This window comes from Chiloscyllium plagiosum, unplaced genomic scaffold (genome assembly GCF_037043375.1).
Source record: "Chiloscyllium plagiosum isolate Xiang-an unplaced genomic scaffold, Cpla_swu_hap1 HiC_scaffold_24, whole genome shotgun sequence".
Taxonomy (NCBI): domain Eukaryota; kingdom Metazoa; phylum Chordata; class Chondrichthyes; order Orectolobiformes; family Hemiscylliidae; genus Chiloscyllium; species Chiloscyllium plagiosum.
Genome location: NW_028270162.1, coordinates 20,925,255 through 20,940,244, shown reverse-complemented (window position 1 = coordinate 20,940,244; position 14,990 = coordinate 20,925,255). Strand labels below are relative to the sequence as shown.

General features: G+C 40.8%; 1 protein-coding gene across 2 annotated transcripts in view; it reads left to right on the top strand.

Annotated features, from left to right (window-relative positions):
* Positions 1 to 14,990, top strand: part of pole (polymerase (DNA directed), epsilon) — a 160,005-nt gene that overhangs the window by 25,898 nt on the left and 119,117 nt on the right. For both annotated transcript variants that reach the window (XR_006315365.2, XM_043715574.2), the window contains exons 13-17: positions 5,059 to 5,191; positions 7,488 to 7,601; positions 9,782 to 9,994; positions 13,171 to 13,278; positions 14,037 to 14,165. Coding sequence is in view for 1 of the 2 variants with exons in the window: in XM_043715574.2 (XP_043571509.2) it covers positions 5,059 to 5,191; positions 7,488 to 7,601; positions 9,782 to 9,994; positions 13,171 to 13,278; positions 14,037 to 14,165 (697 nt within the window). In the remaining variant the exon portion in view is untranslated. The remainder of the gene's footprint in view (positions 1 to 5,058; positions 5,192 to 7,487; positions 7,602 to 9,781; positions 9,995 to 13,170; positions 13,279 to 14,036; positions 14,166 to 14,990) is intronic.

Genomic DNA, 14,990 nt, shown 5'->3' with positions numbered 1-14,990 from the left:
CTCCTACGCACACGCACACACAAACACACACAATCACACACACACACACACACACACATGCACATATAAGTTTGTGTGGTGAATTTGTACTTGCAGAATTACATTCTACTTTGCTTAAAAACTGCATGAATCCATGTAAGATTCTGTAAATCCATTGTTTAGATTAGAATCAGTCTGACTGTTGCGGTACATTCTGTCCCACACAGGGCAGCTCACACCTTCAATGCATTATTTGGGCTGAAATGATACCAAGTGTTAAAGTTCATTTGAGAATGTAACTTCAAAAAAGTTCTGAGATTTACATATGAAAGAACTGAAACCAGTTCATTCTAAAAGATGAGAGACTAACAAACAATCCAGATCTTTTTCAATATATAAGTTCAGTAAAACCACACTGTAAAGTTTTGCCAAAAATTCTGTGTCTTACGATCTTATATTCCACAACCACCTGATGAAGGATCAGTGCTCCAAAAGCTAGTGCTTCCAAATAAACCTGTTGGACTATAACCTGGTGTTGTGTGATTTTTAACTTTGTACACCCCAGTCCAACATCGGCATCTCCAAATCCTGAGATGAATTGTCTGACTTCAGCCAGGTTTCAACCAGCATTGAGGAGGAATGTAAAAAGAGAGCCCTGTAGTCTACGTGGCTGAATTCCATACTGAGCATTAACCAACTGCGTTTTCAGGCAGCAAACAGATCACTTCTACAGAAATGTCCTCCCACCTGAGTAGTAAGCAGGATGATTGTCAAGGAAAAGTCTTCTTCCTGTTGCGTGGGATTATCAAGAAAATCTGTACATGATTTGCATGTGATTGTGTCCAGATTGGGATGAAATTCTGTTGTTATTTAAACAGTGACTTCACACAGTTGACTCCAAAAAGACTCCTAAAATATGAAGTTTTTATTTCTGAAATTAAAACAAAGAAAAGTGCAAACACTGGTCAAGCTCTGTCTTTCGAGAGAGAAAAAGAGAGTTAACGATATGGGTCAGTGCCTGCCTCTGATTATTGCTGTAGTTTGATAAATTACAAAATATTACTAGTAAAAATTATTATTTTTCACAAAGGATCACCCAGTCCTCTTCCTGGCAACTCACTGTGGCTAAAGCATTGGGATGAAATGCTCTTGTTATTTAAACGGTGAATTCACACAGGTGGCTCCAAAAAGGCTCCTAAAATATGAAGTTTATTTTTGAAATAATAGGAAAATCTTGATGTGATTCCAGCTCTGTAACATTGACTGAATCCCGCCCACCCCACCTTATCAGCTGAAACTCTCATCCACACCTTTGCCTATAGGGTTAACTTAGTATATTCCTCCTGCCTCGCCTTTCATTTTCCAGCCTCATTGAATTTTGTTTGATTCATGCATGGAATGTGGACATTGTTGGCTGTGCCTGTCCCTGGTTGCCTTTGAGAAGGTAGCAGTGAGCTGCCTCCTTAAGCCAGTGTAGTGCATTTGATGTTGGTCAGCCACTCGGGAGGAGATTTCAGGATTTTGACCCACTGACAATGAAGGAGTGGTGATCACTTTTAAGTCAGGATGGTGAATGGCTTGGAGGGGAACCTGCACGTGGTGGTGTTTTCATGTATCTTCACCCTTGTCCTTATAGATGATTAGCAGTTGTGTTTGGAGGGTGCTGTCTAAGAACACTTGGAAAGCTTCAATGGAGCATCTTGTGAATGCACAGTTTCTGCTGGTAGTGCTGCTGCTGAAACTACTGAAAGGCATTACATCCAGAAACAATCAAGTAGGCTGGTGCCAAGGTTCTCAAGTTGGAACTGCACTAATTCAGGAGAACGTGAAGTATTCCAACATGTTTTTGACTTGTGCCTTCTAGATGGTGGACAGGCTTTGGGAGTCAGAAGTTGTTACTTGCTGCAAGATTCCTCGCCTCTGATCTGGTCTTGTAGCCGCTACATTAAATTGCTTGTCCAGTTCGATTTCTGATGGTAATCCGCAGGGTGTTGATCATGGAGGATGCAGGGATGGTAATGCCATTGAATATCAAAGGACTGTTAGATTCTGATTTGTTGAAGATTATCATTGCCTCGCAGTTGTGCGGTGCAGTCTTTAACTTAACTTGCACCAGGTCCTATTCACTCATCACCCCAGACCTCGCAAACTCCTGCCTGGTAATATTCTCAAATCCCTCGAAGGCACTTCTGCTTTGTCCCTCTATAGTCTTCTTCAACCCTCCAACACTCAAATGCTTGTGTTGCTCCAATTCTAGCTTTTTGTGCATTCCCATTTCTAACTATTCTGTTATTTCAACTGCGCCTTCAACATTCAATATCCTATGTTTGAAAATCTTTACTTAAATCTCTTTGCCTTTTACCTCTCTCTACTTCTTTGACCAAGCATCTACTGTAAATTCCCAAGGTGTTTTGTGTCCAATTTTATTTAATAATGCTGTGGTCAAGTTCCTCGGAATGATTACTGCGTTCATCTCGGTGTTCAGATAAGCAGGTGTAATGCGCAGTTGTTTTTGTAGCCACAGCACTTTAAAAGAGGATTGCTGATGAAAAATTGAGCTACAAGCTGCAAAGTAATGGGAGGAATAACCCTTATCTTGAGAAAAGTGCAGGGACACCTGACAGGGCTGTGCAAGCAGCATGGAATAGAGAGGTGAAGCAATCCCATGAACAACAGATCAGATCTAAAGTCTAACTGGGGTCCATTGCCTACTGGTTGGAATCACACCTTGATAAAGGAAGATGTTTCTGGTTGTTGGGGTCAATCATCTCAGCCCCAAGACATTACTGCAGGAATCTTTCAGGGTGGTGCCCTGTGCCCAACCATTGTCAACTACTTCAGTGATGACCAGACAGACACCATAAAGTCAGACATGAGGATGTTCACTGATTGCAAAATGTTGTTCATCATTTGCGACTCTTCATATACAGCAAGAATAAATTATCATCCAAGCATGGGCTAATAAGCAGCAAGTGACTTTCTTTCTAAGCAATGACTATCTCCCATATGAGAAGCACCATTGCTCTTTGACTTTTCACAGCATTGTCATTACAGATTTCTCCCCCGATACCTTCCCAGTGATCAACATCTTCAGGGTTACATTTGACCAGAAACTGAACTTGACAAGTGACATGCATACTGTGGCTGCAGGATAGGTCTGTAGCAAGGAACGTTTCGCTCTTGTTTCCCCACTGCCTGTCCAGCATCTACAAAGCACAGGCTAGTGGCATGATTGAATGCTATCAATTTTCCTGGATGGATGCTGCACTAACAACATTCAAGCTGACACCATTCAGAACAAAGCAGCCTGCATCTATCCCCTGCAATTTGTCTATCGATGTAACAGGTCTGTAATGGACACCATTTCTTTAGCCCTGCAGTCGTCCCTGGAACATCTGGAAAACAAGGACACTTCTGTCAGACTCTTGACCATTGACTACAGCTCTGTCTTCAATGCCATTATACCCTCCAGACTGAACTCAAAACTTGGAGACCTTGGTCTTTGTTCCGTCCTCGAAAACTGGATCCTCGGCTTCCTGATCTATCGACCGCAACCTGTGAATGTAGACAACTATACCTTCTCCCTGATAACACTCCACACTGGAGACCCATAAAGATGCAATTCCAGCCCCCTTCCATACTCCCTGTACACTCCAAATGTGTAGTCAAATTCTGAACAAATGCCATCTACAAGTTTGCTGACTACACGTGATAGGACAGATATTAAACAATGATGAGTCAGAATACGGAAAAGAAATAGAGGGCTTGGTGTCGTGATGCATTGATTAAAATTCTCTCTTTGAATGTCAGCGAAACCAAAATCTGATCATTGACTTCAGGAAGAGAGGATGAGAACATACTCCCCCCATATAAATGCAGCAAAGGTTGAGCAGGTTGAGAGCATCAAGTTCCTAGGAGTGATGATAACCAACAACCTGTCCTGGACTTCACACATTGATGCAGTAATTAAGAAGGCACAACACGTCTCCTCTTCAGGCGACTCAAGAAATTTGGCATGTCCATAAGGACACTCTCCAACTTTTGAAGATGCACCACAGAAAGCATACTATTTGGGTGCACAACAGCCTGGTACGGCGACTGCTCTATCCAATACTGTAAGAAACTACAGAAGGTTGTGTGCACAGGCCAGACCATCATGGAATCCAACTTCCCATCCATGGACTCCATTTACACCTCTTGTTGCTGCAAAAAGACTGCCAACATTGTCAAAGTCCCCTACCATCCCAGTAATGATCTCTTACAACTTCCTCTGTCAAGCAGAAGATACAGAAGCCAGAACACTCACACCAGCAGGTTCAAGAACAGCTTATTCCCTGCTGTTATTAGACTAATGAATGGCCTCTCTAACTTCAAATAATAATGATAGTGTTAATGTTCTTGCCTCGGTCCTGTGCGGTGTAATCTGTATGTCTCACTCTGTCCAAGTTTGTTTTTCACCTTTAGGATTTGTATGTCATTGCTTACTGTGATCTGCCTGTAATGTTTGCAAACAAAACTTTTCGTTGTACTTAGGTACACATGACAATAAAGCAAGTCAAATCATATCCAACCCCTTCAGTATTGACTCCTTTTACCAGTAATGTATAGAAGCAGCAGTATGTGCCATGTACATGATTTGCTGCAATAACTCACCAAGGCTTCTTCGAAAGCAATTGCTAAACTTACAATCTTGACCATATTGAATGGTGAAGGCAGATGTCTGGAAGCAATACCACTAACAAATCCCTTTTCAAACCACACAACATCCTGATTTAGAGCTGCATCACTATTCCTTCATAGTCACTGGGGCAAAATCCTGGAAGTACGTTTCTAAATCTGAAGGTCTGTAGCAGTTCTAAAAAGCACCCCAACACCACCTATTCCACAGCAACTTGGAATGATCAATAAGTGTTAGCTCAGCCAGCAATGCCTATGTTGTCTTGAATGAGCAATAAAAACAAGTTGCTAAGATTCTTCATTCCATATGTTAAGATTGGTACTCATAATATTTTCATTTTCCCCTTGGATTTTTGTTAGACTGAAATAATTTTTTTAAATTGGATGCCCCTTTCAAACCAGGTGGGTGAAACGAGACAGCTACCTCCCTGTAGGTAGCCAGAACTTGAAAGCTGCAGCTAAAGCCAAACTCGGATATGACCCTGTGGAATTAGATCCTGAAGATATGTGTCGAATGGCCACTGAAGAACCACAGGTAATAACAACACGTAATAATACATGTTCAGAAAAGCTGAAATGACCAGCACTAGAAGGTGACAAGGAGATCAATAGTTAAAAGAATGAACAAGTATATCTGAGGAGGTTGTATCACTAGAAACTTGGTGGAATAGAAGAATGTGCTTGGTTGTAAGAAATATGGTAGGGTTTAGTCAAGAAATGAAGGAAGCATATGTCAGGTATAGACAGGAGAGATCGAATGAATCCTTAGAGTATACTTAAGAGTGAAATCAGGAGGTCAAAAAGGGGACATGAGATAGCTTTGGCAAATAGGGCTAAGGAGAACCGAAAGGGTTTTTACAAAATATATTAAGAACAAAAAGTTAACTAGGAAGAACATGGACCCCTCAAAAATCAGCAAGGCAGCCTTTGTGTGGAGCTGCAGGAGATGGGGGAGATACTAAACAAGTATTTTGCATTAGTTTGGGGAAATAGATGGTGACATCCTGAAAAATGTCCATATTACAGAGGAGGAAGTGCTGGATGTCTTGAAATGAATAAAGGTGGATTAATCCTCAGGACCTAATCAGTTGTAGTCTAGAACTCTGTGGGAGGCTAGAGAGGCGATTGCTGGGGCCCTTGCTGAGATATTTGTATCATTTAAGAAAGGTGGTAAGGACAAGCCAAGGAACTCTAGACCGGTGAGCCTGATGTTGGTGGTAGGCAAGTTGTTGGGGGGAATCCTGAGGGACAGCATTTTCATGTATTTGGAAAGGCAAGGGCTGATTAGGGATAGTTAACATGGCTTTGTGCATGGGAAATCATATCTCACAAACTTGATTGAGTTTTTTGAAGAAGTAACAAAGACAATTGTTGAGGGAAAAGGAGTGGATGTGCTCCATATGGACTTCAGTAAGGGGTTCAACAAGGTTTCCGCATGAGAGACTGGTTAGCAAGGTTAGATCTCATTGAAGACTGGGAGAACTAGCCATTTGGACCCAGAGACATGAAAGGTTTCAGAAAAGATTTACAAGGATGTTGCCAGGGTTGGAAGATTTGAGCTATGGGGAGAGGTTGAATAGGCTGGAGCTGTTTCCCCTGGAGCGCCGGAGGCTTTATTAGAAACCTCCTAGAGGTTTCTAAAATCCTGAGGGACGTGGATTCAATAAATAGACAAGTATTTTCCCTGGGGTGGGGGAGTCCAGAAGTAGAGGACGTAGGTTTAGGGTGAAGGGGGCAAGATATAAAAGGGACCTAAGGGGCAACCTTTTCACGCAGAGGGTGGTACGTGTATGGAATGAGCTGCCAGAGGAAGTGGTGGAGGCTGGTGCAACTGCAACATTTAAGAGGCATTTGGATGGGTATATGAATAGGAAGGGTTTGGAGGGATATGGGCCGGGTGCTGGCAGGTGGGTTGGGATATCTGGTCAGCATGGACGGGTTGGACTGAAGGGTCTGTTTCCCTGCTGTACATCTCTCTGACTCTAAAATGATATAACTGATGTGGAAGCCAGCAGTGAAGAATCTGAAGACAATAACTTTATCACTGAGGGTGGAGACATTGGAAATTAGCATATGTACTTTGACTGAGGTAAAGTGGCCAATGCTATGATCCCACTTGATGATACTATAAATCAGGTCCTAGAATAAAAGCTTGGTTGGATAGTTTTTTTTGTTTCTTTAGTTAATGTGGTAATTAGTCACTGAAACCTATTTATACAAGACTGCAGATTGTCTTGAACAACAGAACATAAGATCATCACACAAGAATAAAAAAACCCAAGCTATATAATTGTAGAAGACAATTGTAACAATCCTAAAACACATAACAAAGCAGACAAGGTTTCAACCTTTTGCATGGAATTCTGAGTGCCAGGAAATTATAACACACACTCAGCTTTAAGCATAAAATTTTAAGGCACTGAATGGTGTTGGCATTGATAAGGAAATTAGGAAAATCATGCAGGAGTGGAGGTCAGTCCACTCAGGAAAAGTTGCAGGGGTTGATTGTTGGTTTAACATGGGCTACCACTGTTGTAGGGATGTAGGGGAACTCAATCCTCGGGATTGAAGACAGCATGCTGAGACCCAAAGATAATAGTAGTTGTGAAGGGGAGACTATAATACACCTAAGAGTATATGATATTGTCCTGGTGGAGGGAAGAGTTTGCATTACAAATACAAGTTGCAGTTTCATTGAAGTGTAGAAATATGTACTGCTAAAATCATCAACGTTGTTTTATTTCTTAAAAGTTTTAAAGTGATGACCTACAACCAACAGTAGTAGAATTATGCATGGCTAATTATTAATGGAACTTTATTTTCTATTGCAGACTTTAGCCACATACTCAGTGTCTGATGCTGTGGCTACCTATTACATGTACATGAAGTATGTGCACCCCTTCATTTTTGCCTTGTGTACAATCATCCCTATGGAACCTGATGAGGTATGGATATAAAGTCTTGAGGAGGTTTTCTTTCAATTAGTACTCAATTTGGGTGATGCTCACAATCATGTGTTTATTGTTCAACTTTGTTATCTTGAAAAATGCTGATGTACCTTCTTGAGCAGCTGCAATCTTTCTGATGGAGTTCCTATAATTATTTTCAGTACAGAATTAATGCAGCCAAGAAAAGGCAGCATCAAATCCATGTCAAGATGGGCTTGGAGATAATGGCTTTACTGTGACAACACTGCTCTTGTTCTTTCTGGTGTTTTGAGGTGGCTGTGATGGGTTTCCAACAAGAATAACTAATTTCTGCTTCATCTGGAATGGTTTCAGGGCCAGGGAGTTTTCTAACTTCCCTCAGATTTTTTTTGTTCCAGGCTTGTTTGAATACTGGGTGGATGCTCTTTTCTGGATCAAAGTTGTAATGAAATTTGGAGCAGAGAGGTTCTGTCAAAAGTTAAACTATGAACATGTGTAAACAGATTAAAAGATTGATTTCCTTGTACCATTTTAAGGGATTAAATATTACATAATTACCATTTTAAGGGATTAAATATTACATAATTACAGAAAAAAGTAAAAATAATACCCCTGTAAGACAGTGCCTTAGTTAGCATGTTGTTCCAAGAAGTGATGGCATATTAGTTTGTCCTTGTGCCTTCTCGTAGAACTGTAGACTTCCCAAGCCAAGTATCTGTTTGTCACCATAAATGAAAATTGCACGTTGTCAAAAATGGAAGGACAGGAGAAATTCAGAGGTCACCTGGATCTGCTCTTGTTCAACTACAAATCCTCTAAGCTTTGCTTTATTTTTATTTAACCAGAACGTTTCAGGGCCCAGAAAGATTTAAGATAGGAAGGAATTTTTTCCACTTAAAAAGCAATTAAGGTACATGGGTTACTTCTGAGCTAAAAACAGACTTGGAAATATTAAAAATTCAATTTCCAGTAAGTTGAAAGCTTTAGCTTGTGACAAATTTGCAAATCTAGTGACATGGAGAGGTGTCAGGTCATCCATTTGGGTTGTGAAAAAAAATTGGAATGGATGTGGAGGAGAAGAGAATTGTGTGTTTAATGTATGCAGATCATGAAAAGGTAATTTTCAGATACAAAATGTGATCAATAATGGATGGGAATATAATAGTGGTGTGTGAATTGTGCAAGCCACACCAGCTAGAGAATTGTCCGTTTTGGGCACTAAACTTCAGGATAGGGCACAGTGCAGATTCACCAGTGTATCAGTTGAAAGGGTAGTTGAGAGCAGTTAGCATAAAATTGCCTTGTTTAAATTTTGAAGGCTGATCTAATTTATAAAAATATTAATCTCTAATAGTATTTGGAATAAAAGTATTTGATAGGGTAGATACAGAGAGAACCATTTCCTTTGGTGGGGTTACACACAAAAAGGAGGCAAAATGTTAATGGAGCTCAGCAGATCAGAAGGAAAATCTGAAAGCACTACTTTATGAAGATCTGAAAATCCAACCCCTCTCAAAAAGTTTTGAATATTTCAATTCACATTTCTCAGTGACTGATGACTTTGGTGATACAGGTATCAAGAAATTTGTATAAAAAGCAAATAAATAGGTTTGAAAAGCAGATCAACAATCTGTTGAATGATGAGACAGTGGCTCAAACCGGTTTCCACATTGGTTGGAGTTATCATCAAGATGTTGTTTGCAATGCACAATTGCTGCCACAAGATGGCTCTAATGTTTTTTGCATTTTACATGAAGAAAGTAGATTAGATTACTTATAGTGTGGAAACAGGCCCTTCGACCCAACAAGTCCACACCGACCCTCCAAAGAGCAACTCACCCAGACCCACTCCCCTACATTTACCCCTACACCTAACACTACGGGCAATTTAGCATGGCCAATTCACCTAACCTGCACATTTTTGGACTGTGGGAGGAAACCAGAGCACCCGGAGGAAACCCACGCAGACACTGGGAGAATGTGCAAATTCCACACAGACAGTTGCCTGAAGCGGGAATTGAACCCAGGTCTCTGGCGCTGTGAGGCAATCGTGCTAACCACTGTGCCACCATGCCACCCACAAGTATCTAGTAAGGTTGATGCAGTCAGTTTCCACCTTTCTGTACTAAGTTTCTGTGTAATCAAATGATTAAACATATTTTAATTCCTTATTGTCATTTCTGCTTTGTTTCCATCAGGTGCTCAGAAAAGGTTCTGGAACGCTTTGTGAGGCACTCCTCATGGTGCAGGCTTTTCATGCCAATATAATCTTCCCAAACAAGCAGGAACAAGTCTTTAATAAACTAACAAACGATGGTCATGTACTTGATTCAGAGACTTACGTAGGAGGACATGTGGAGGCTTTGGAATCGGGAGTTTTTCGTAGTGACATACCATGCCGATTTAAAATGGTGTGCATACCTCTATTGTCTCACTTAAACATGACTTCTGTGGTGCATTTGTGTGAAATCTACATGAAATTATATCCATAGCACAGAAGGCAAACTGACACTAAAATATTTGGCTGGTTGCAGCTAAAATCAGGCTGAGTTGTATCCCAATCTTGTGATGTTAAATTACAGCTCCATACAAATTTCACGATCCTGACAATTGCTGAAGTGGTGAAGGATAGATATAAGTTCACTGCTCCCACTCATGGTACATTTTTCTGTGAGATTGGAATTACAGTGGTATATTACAAACAGGTGAATAAGTCCATCATTTCTGTGCAATTTTATAAAGTCTTCTCGAGTCCTAAAATTAACCACAAACTAATATTTTCTTTATGAAACTGTCTGATGTCATTTTATAGACTGCTTTAGCCTCAATTTTCAAAAAAAAAACAATTCTAATCAACTTATGCAGTTAATTATCTTTCCAAATTTCCCTTTTTTAAAATTTTGATTTTTTTATCCTCATTTACCTGTTAAAAACAATTAATTATGATAACTCTTAAGATTGAAGATTTCAATCTGGATAATTACTTGACAGCAGGAATGCTGCTATGAGGCAAGGCCAGTCTTGCATGATTTTTCTCATTGAGAATGAAGCCTCTGGCTGTGTTTACTTCCTCAGGAGAGTTTGAAAATGGGTTGTGGCAGTAAATCAAATTAGTGGCCTGTTCAGAAATCAAGTTAGGTTCTAAACTAGTTGCCTTACTTCATTGTCAGCATTAATATGACTGAGCAAAGGTCAGAAGTTTTTGCATGAGATCATGAGGAGGCAGATGAATGCAGGGCATGGTTAGGAACATGGGACTGGGATGTCCTAGCAATTACAGAAACATGGCTCAGGGATGGACAGGACTGGCCGCTTAATGTTCCAGAATACAAATGCTACAGGAAGGACAGAAAGGGAGGCAAGAGAGGAGGAGCAGTAGTGACAAGGGATAGCATGACAGCTGTACTGAGGGAGGATATTCCTGGAAATACATTCAAGGAAGTTATTTGGGTAGAACTGAGAAGTAAGAAAGGGTTGATCACCTTATTGGGATTGTATTATAATCAGAGGGAAATTGAGAAACAAATTTGTAAGGAGATCTCAGTTATCTATAAGAGGTTGGCTAACGTGGTGCCACTGTTTAAGAAGGGTGGTAAGGACAAGCCAGGGAACTATAGACCAGTGAGCCAGACGTTGGTGGTGGGCAAGTTTTAGGAGGGAATCCTGAGGGACAGGACGTACATGTATTTGGAAAGACAAGGACTGATTATGGATAGTCAACATGGCTTTGTGCATGGGAAATCATGTCTCACAAACTTGATTGAGTTTTTTGAAGAAGTAACAAAGAGGATTGATGAGGTTAGATATAATCTATATGGACTTCATAAGATATTCGACAAGGTTCCCCATGGGAGACTGGTTAGCAAGGTTAGACCTTATGGAATACAGGGAGAACTAGCCATTTGGATGCGGAACTGGCTCAAAGGTAGAAGACACAGAATGATGGTGGAGGGTTGTTTTTCAGACTGGAGGCCTGTGACCAGTGGAGTGCCACAAGGATCGGTGCTGGGTCCATTACTTTTCATCATTATATAATTTGGATGTGAGCATAAGTGGTACAGTTAGTAAGTTTTCAGATGACATAAAAATTGGAGGTGTAGTGGATAGCGAAGGAGGTTACCTCAGATTACAATGGGATCTTGATCAGATGGGCCAATGGGCTGAGATGTGGCAGATGGAGTTTAATTTAGATAAATGCGAGGTGTTGCATTTTGGGAAAGCAAATCTTAGCAGGACTTATACACTTAATGGTTAGGTCCAAGGGAGTGTTGCTGAACAACGAGACCTTGGAATGCAGGTTCATAGTTCCTTGAAAGTGGAGTAGCAGGTAGATAGGATAGTGAAGAAGGCGTTTGGTATGCTTTCCTTTATTGGTCAGAATATTGAGTAGAGGAGTTGGGAGGTCATTGGTTAGGCCACTGTTGGAATATTGCGAGCAGTTCTGGTCTCCTTCCTATAGGAAAGATGTTGTGAAACTTGAAAGGGTTCAGAAAAGATTTACAAGGATGTTGCCAGGGTTGGAGGATTTGAGCTATAGGGAGAGGCTGAACAGGCTGGGGCTGTTTTCCCTGGAGTGCCGGAGGCTGAGGGGTGACGTTATAGAGGTTTACAAAATTATGAGGGGCATGGATAGGATAAATAGACAAAGTCTTTTCCCTGGGGTCAGGGAGTCCAGAAGTAGAGGGTATAAGTTTAGGGTGAGAGGGGAAAAATATAAAAGGGACCTAAGGGGCAACCTTTTCATGCAGAGTGTGGTATGTGTATGGAATGAGCTGCCAGAGGAAGTGGTGGAGGCTAGTACAATTGCAACAAGGGTGGCACGGTGGCACAATGGTTAGCACTGCTGCCTCACAACCAGAGACCTGGGTTCAATTCCCAGCTTGGACGACTGTCTATGTGGAGTTTGCACATTCTCTCCGTGTCTGCGTGGGTTTCCTCCGGGTGCTCAGGTTACCTCCCACAGACCAAAAGATGTGCAGGTCAGGTGAATTGACCAAGCTAAACTGCCCGTAGTGTCAGGTGTAGGGGAATGGGTCTGGGTGGGTTGCTCTTCGGGGGGTCGGTGTGGACTTGTTGGGCCGAAGGCCTGTTTCCACACTGTAAGTAATCTAATCTAAAAAGGCATCTGGATGGGTATGAATAGGAAGGGTTTGGAGGGATATGGGCTGGGTGCTGGCAGGTGGGACTTGATTGGGTTGGGATATCTGGTTGGCATGGATGAGTTGGACTGAAGGGTCTGTTTCTGTGCTATACATCTCTATGACTCTATGAGAAATACATGGGATGATCCACTTCCTTTCCTGTTTTTTTTGTTTGCTGCCTCTGACAAACTTCCATAGGTATTTGCTGTAAGGAGTTCTGTTACTTTCGGTTATCAGCCTAATTTTCTGCTTGTCACGTCAGAAATTGTTTCTTTTCTTTATAATATGTTCTTAGTCAGTCTTGTACACTGGAAGTAAATCTGTGATAGGTAGGAAGTGTTTACAATAAGATTTAGTGGGATGTGACATCCTGTATTGAAGTTTTGTTTAAGGCATACATTATTGATTCTTTGTTTTTTGTTTTCTCATGGTCTTCCTTTTTCTAGAACCCAGCAGCATTTGATTTCTTGCTGCAAAGAGTGGAGCATACCATGCGACATGCCATTGAGGAAGAGGAGAAACTTCCCATGGACCAGGTTACTAATTTCCAAGAAGTGAGTATTGTTGCTGTTTTGTGGCTTTGTGCCTGCTTCCATTTCATCCATTTCACCTTCCACTAACAGTTACGTCAGGTGGCCCTGATATGCGGTTGTGGCGTAACCTATTTCCCATTCTTGCACAGATTTTTTTTAATGTTAATGTTGATTGCTTTAGTTAGAATTTTGAATTATGGCTCCCATTGTTCTGGAGTTTTCAACTAGTTGGAAAGTTATTCCTTTTTTATTCAATCATTCGTTGTTTTGGAGTGACATAATTATTTTCAAGCAAAAGTAACTCCAGTTATCTAGTTCCTCGTTTCAGTTTAGTCCGGAACCTTAGCTAAGATCTTAGGTCATCATTCATGACTTTTTCCACAGCCAGTTTATCCTCTGAGTTGATTGCTTAAGACTACACATCAAATTACCAATCTTTCAAAGTTTTCATCCTATCAATAGCAAATATCATATGATTAATAGAATGTACTGTTGAGACCATTTTTAACTTGTTATAGTCTTTCCTTGCAGTTTTTCTTGCGATTCTTTTGTATCCCACACAGTAACGAAAAGTAACTGAATACACGTTCCTTGGTGTTCGTGAATAGTTTTTTTATATAGTCAGTGTACATAAAAACCAATGCTACTGAAGGAGTAAAGAAGTCAAATTTCATGATCAGTTGGATATCTTGAATCTTAAGCAAACTTGCCAGGTAGCTCATGCTCAACAATAATTTGCTTCTGAGGAATTTCAGATGGGTGAATTTTCTTCCCTGTAGGTCTGTGATGAGATTAAAAAGAAACTGAACTGTTTGAAGGAAGTTCCTAACAGGATTGAATGTCCACTCATTTACCACTTGGATGTTGGGGCAATGTACCCGAACATCATTCTGACCAATCGCTTGCAGGTACTGTTTGTTTATTAATGTAATATTAAGATGTAGTTTTTGTGATTTATTAGCTTTCTTTTTTCTGAATGATCTTTGCATTATATTCAAATTTGGCTCTTTATCTGATTTCTATTAGTTGTTGCCTAAGCATAGTTGTCATAACCATAACATAAACCGAATCCAACTCATGCATGCTGACCAGACATCCCAATCTGCCCTAGTACCATAAGCATTTGGCCCATATCCTTCTGAACTCTACCTATTCATATATTCATCCAGATGAATTTTGTAACTGTTGTAATCGTACCTGCCTCCACCTCTTCCTCTGGTAGCTCATTCCATATGTGCACCACCCTCTGCATGAAAAAGTTACTCCTGTGGACCTTTTTAAATCTTTCCCCTCGAACCTTAAACCTATGCCTTCTAGTTTTGGACTTTCCCACTCTGGGGAAAAAAGATTTTGGCTATTTACCCTATATGTGCCCTCCATAATTTTATAAACCTCTATAAGATCACTTCTCAGCCTCTGACACTCCAGGGAATTAAAGCCCCAGTGTATTTAACATTTCCCTATAGTTCAAATCCTCCAATCCTGGTAACATCCTTGTAAATCTTTTCTGCAACCTTTCAAGTTCTACAAAATTCTCCCTATAGAAGGGCGACCAGAAGTGTATGCACATATTCTAAAAGTGGCCTCACCAATGTCCTCGACAGCCACAACATGACTTCTGTCCAAAATGGTGTATAATTTGAGTCATTCAGTGCAAGCAGCATTGCTAATGTTGTATTCGAACAGGCTGCTGCACAGTTAGCAGTTACTCGAAAGTTGATCATGCCTTCAGA